The 5,314-nt window shown below is 41.2% G+C and overlaps 1 protein-coding gene across 1 annotated transcript; it reads right to left on the bottom strand.

Moving 5' to 3' along the window:
* Positions 1–553: 553 nt before the first annotated feature.
* On the bottom strand, positions 554–1,297 carry LOC145998346 (uncharacterized). The gene has a single exon (XM_083134753.1). It carries the CDS (start codon positions 1,295–1,297, stop codon positions 554–556), a length of 744 nt encoding a protein of 247 aa, XP_082990879.1.
* Between the last annotated feature and the right edge of the window lie 4,017 nt (positions 1,298–5,314).

Below are 5,314 nucleotides of genomic sequence, written 5' to 3'. Positions count from 1 at the left end.
ATCCAACAACCTTCAAGGATTCAAGGAAACTCCTTTGATAACAAAAATGCTCTTCAAACTGCTTGAAACTAAATCAAATGATTTGGGGTAAAAAAAAAAAAATGCCTGTTTTGGCAGACAGTGCTTGAAGTGCATAATGGTGTTCTATGGTTTAACATGGCAATGAGACAGCTGGGAGATGCTTTGCAAAAATGTTGCTAGTTGGTCGGTATACCCTCCCCCCCTCACTTCGAGCACTGGTCACTTTCTGTTTGTGTTCTACAATGCTCTAAATGCCTTTGAAAATACAGGGTGACAAGAAATAACCCGTACTAATGTTTGTGATCATAAAGTTATTAAACCGAAACAATTGAGCAAAACAACACTGCAGAACAATGACATGGGACCTTAGGAACAAGATGTTCAGCCGGTTTCGAAGTGGCCTCCCTGGGCAGCGATACAGAGGTCCAAACGGGCTTTGAAATTTTGGACGATGGGCCGCAGGTCCTCGGGCGACAATCGGTTCCACTCATGATGCAGCGATTGCTTCAGCGACTCCAAAGTGTGGTGGCGTTTAGCACATACCCTGGCCTCCAAAATCGACCAGACACTGTAGTCCATTGGGTTGAGATCCAGCGAGTAGGGCGGCCATTCTGTCGATGCGATGAAGTCCGGAAAATGGGTTCTGCACCACGCTTGCGTCATTTTTGCCCTGTGGGCCGGAGCAGTCTTGCTGGGCCCACGGAAGGACGACATTCTCGAGAATGTTGCAGCGGTACACTTCTTGGTTGATTTTGACCCCTTGATCCACGAAAACCAGGGGCATCTTGCCGCTTGCGCAAATTCCGCCCCACAACATGACCGACTGCGGATTTTGGCAGTGTTCGACGATGGCTGAGGTACCGGGAGCCTCTGCAGACCAGGTTCTGTTGTTTCGGTGGTTGTGCGCCTGCTTCACGGTGAACAGCTTCTCGTCTGTATTGAGAATGCCCTCCCATTGCTGACTTGCGGCCCGGCGCTTCAGAGGGTGGCATCTTTTGAGTCGCAGGCGCTTGCTTTCGTCTGTGAGAAGCTGAACTTTTTGGAGCTTGTACTCCTTGAGGTTGAGGCTCTTTTTCACTATTTGCTGCACCGATTCGCGGTTGATGCCGATCTCATGGGCGACTTTTCTCATGGAGACCCTCGGATTTCGCTGAACTCTCTTTTTGTTGATCTTGCGGTTCTGGGACGTGTCGACGGTAGGCTTTCTTCCTCTTCCGGGACGGTCGCCTTCATGGCCGAGCTCCATGAATTGCCGAACTGCGTCTGAGACTGTCATTTTTGGAACACCCTGCAAATGAACATTTTCACATTGACGCTTTCCTTGACGCCGCAGTTCCAAAATTGCACTGCGTTTGGTTGACAGTCTGAAACACAAAAACTGTAATCGTTATGAAGCCGAAACAACAGGTACAGTTACAAAAGACTATGGAGAATCCAATAACACAAAAATTATTTGGCTACGGTACACTACATTCTTGGCAGGATATGCCAAACTTTGTACGGGTTATTTCTTGTCACCCTGTATCTGAGTGCAGCATTGGAGGTAGGGAAAAGAGTAAGTGCCTTTGCTTATTTGAAAAGTTTAGAACATAACGTTATGTGTGTACGGGCTCGAATATTGTACAGTTTGTATTGTTGTCTATTTTCTTAATAAAAAATTGGGTAAGTAATATCTGTTTCAAAATAGTTAATGAGATGTTTTATCAGGGAGGCTACAGACAAGCAGAAATGAAATTCCCTGACTTTTCCAGGACAAATTTTATATTTTTTCCTGACAATTATAAAATAATAAAGTCATACAGATCCAAACATGGATTGTGTAAAGTACTAATATTACCTTCAGAGAACCGCACCACTTCATTTCTTTATGATTTGAATTCAAACTGCAAAATAGTGAATTTGGAAAATTATTACAAGTCGTAAGCAATTCGAGCAAAAAGGTTTGGATGGCATCTGTATGCGGAGCTAGTGGTCAGAGTGTGACACGCATATGCAGGCAGGAAGCGGTGGCTGTAATCTGGTACAGTTCTTTTAGGTCAGTGCTAGGAGAAAGATGGCAGCTCTCATACAGTCTCCCACAGACTGCAAGATACGTAGGGTAATCAGATTTGGGCACATTCAAAAGCCGGCATAGAGCCACCAGCAATCGAGTGAGGTGTAGAGACCAGAAGTCTTGAGTGACAATATCATCATAAGATGGTGCACACAATTCATGAAAGGCCGATCCACACAGCTGAGTCCAGGCACTTTTGCATCACTTCAAGTCAGAGATCTTGGACCACTCCGTGTACACTCCCGAACTTACACGTACAGACTTTCATGTCTCTATCCAGCTGAAGAGGTTGCTGGAAGGACAACATTTTGACAGTTATGCTGCGGTACTGTGGCACAGTCTTTCATGTCAGACACACATGCCATGGGCATACAAAATTTAGTGCAATGCTACGACAAATGCCAGAACAATGGTGGTGAATATGTCGAAATTTGAGTTAGGAGTCACTGTTAATTACTACTGATTCTTGTTTTATTTATGGCTAATCATTTGGAACCTTGATTTTCCAAATCAGTGTTATTCTTTTCTTACAATTCGGTGTTATTTTTATCAAAATTAGCATTTTATGGCAAATATACTTATATTATACCATAGCGTTTTGAAACTAGTTTTAAATTGTATGTCACGTGGCTTACACCTGTTCATGAGGGTTTGGTTTGACATGTTGGAACTGATATTTGAGGAAATTATTTTACATTATTTCCCAGTGGACAAATACTGATGTTACAGGTCCGTGTGGTGGTAGATGAACACTCGATATCCTGTCAGAACCTCATTACTTTTTTCTGGATGCCAATCGTTCCGATAGAAGTTGAAAAATCGTGGGAAACACAGGGTTTCGTTTAGCTTTTGGAATTATATTATGTATGAGTATAACATGTATTATAGTTTTTTTCTTAGTTAAAATGTTGGAAAACGTGCATGTTCTACCACAACAATGGTATATTTTGTTTTTTAAGCCTAAAGAGCACAAGAATGCTGGAATTAGCAGTAATTTTAGTGTTTAAGAACTTTTTTTTTAATTCGTGAAAAACGCAACAATTTGAATGTTATGCCAAATTTGCTTTATTTCGCTATTTTGTATGGATGAAAATGTGTCCATATATTACAGCAGATTCACAAACACTAGTTTGCAGCAATTAGCATTTTTTAGTGTTATCTCGCTTGCGAAATATCAAGGTCCCTACTAAACAGAACACCTTCTTGACTCCCCTCGTATAAATCAGAAGAAGAAATGTATGTGAAAATTTAGCAGGGTCGAGAAAGGTCGATTACTGAATGCTTTCAGGATTGAATGATGCAATAAATTATTTTATTAAAATATTTACCTATTTATTATTATTTTATTTCATAACACTGGACATTATTCAGTGGCAAATTAACAATCATCTCTCATGGGTTTAAATGGACAGAGCAGAGGGGCAGGGTGAATTGCAATACGAATGTAGCAGAAAACTGAGGTTGGGAGCATGCACTTGTCAAATTTTTATAATGTTTATGAATGCAGATATGTGTTTCACTTTGTCATGATATTATTCAATAGTTCTCCCGATCTGTTGGATTGTTCTTGACATCGAATAACAGTTCAATGTCATTGTAAATGTATTTTAACCTGTGCAAGACCAATACAGCGTGTTTCAAAAAGAATATACGTATTTCGCATGCATATATTTATTAAACTTTAAGACATACGAAGATGAAACTTGACACACATACTTACGAACCTCTCAAGTTCAGATTACAGATGTTCAATATGTCCTCCAGCAGTGACACGAACAATATCACATCGATACTCAAATTCCTCCCATACTCGGGCAAGCATGTCCTTCGTCACTGATGTTACGGCAGTACGGATCCGGTTCTTCAACTCTTCCAGGTTCTGTGGGAGTGGTGGTACATAAACATTGTCTTTTATGAAACCCCACAGGAAGAAGTCACAGGGTGTCAAATCCGGTGACCGTGAAGCCCAGCTGATACATGCTAAGTCACCAGCTGCTTGACGACCAATCCAACGGTTCGATAGAGTTTCATTCAGATAATCACGCACTTGGCGACTCCAGTGAGGGGGTGCCCCATCTTGTTGAAAAATGAAGTTGTCTTCGTGCAGCCTCGGAAACAACCAGTTTTGTAACATACTGCTGACCGTTAACCGTGTTTCCATCAAAGAAGAATGGGCCGTAAACAGATGATCGGGATATCGTGCAAAACACATTCACATTGGGCGAATCTCGTACATGTTCAATGAATACATGTGGGTTCTGTAGGCCCCAAATGCGAACATTATGTTTGTTTACCTGACCACTGACATGAAACGCAGCTTCATCACTAAACACGATGCTTTGTGCAAAAGTGTTGTCATTGTCAATAGCATCAAGAATCTCGTTACAAAATGCCACACATTTGCGTTTGTCATCAGGACGCAGAGCTTGTAACAGCTGTACCTTGTACGGCTTCATAACCAGCCGACGTCTCAAAACATGCCAAATTGTTGTTGTAGGAAGTTGTAACTCCTGACTGGCACGACGAGTTGATTTTGAAGGGCTACGTTGGAAAGCAGTTTGAATTCGTGTAACATTTTCTTCAGGAACACAAGGGCGGCCAGGACTCTTTCCTTTACATACACATCCTGTATCTACAAACTGTCAATACCATCTGCGAATGTTCCACCCATTCGGAGGATCAATTTGGTACCTCAACCTGAAACGTCTTTGCACTGTTATCACGGAATTGCACTTCGCAAACTCGAGAACACAAAATGATTTCTGCTGCGGAGTAGCCATTTCAAACAACTGACGGTTACCAAGCAAAACAGAACACAACTGACATCTAGCGGCTATGTATTAGTTTTTCTAATAGCCGAGCCGGGGTGCAGCGATCGATAGTTTGGACAAAATAATACTTTGTAATATGTATATTCTTTTTCAAACATGCTGTATTATGCTGAAGGGTTGAAAGAATCTTTGTACGCACTGCTACATTAAATAAGGTTAAGTGAACCAGAAGAGTAATAAAATCTTCTAGTGGCATTTTTGCAGTGGTGCATCAGTCTAAAGTTCAATTTATGAATGCGACTTTTGTTGGATGTTGCATCTGATAAACATAAACGACAAAAAGAAGTCATACTTCAACATCAGATTAATAAGAGCCCATAGCATGCAATTTTTGTTGAATGTCGCAGAAGACAAATTTATTGATTTATTTATTTTAAAGTTGAGTTGGTGTTTTAAGTCTACTTTATGC

This window comes from Lepisma saccharinum, chromosome 14 (assembly GCF_977018435.1).
Source record: "Lepisma saccharinum chromosome 14, izLepSacc3.1, whole genome shotgun sequence".
Classification (NCBI taxonomy): domain Eukaryota; kingdom Metazoa; phylum Arthropoda; class Insecta; order Zygentoma; family Lepismatidae; genus Lepisma; species Lepisma saccharinum.
The sequence above is the reverse complement of the archived record's forward strand: the minus strand, read 5'-3'. Positions and strand labels throughout refer to the sequence as shown.

What these genes read in the sequence shown, in the direction of transcription:
- LOC145998346 (XM_083134753.1), bottom strand. Translation starts at nt 1,297, where the DNA reads ATGACAGTCTCAGACGCAGTTCGGCAATTCATGGAGCTCGGCCATGAA.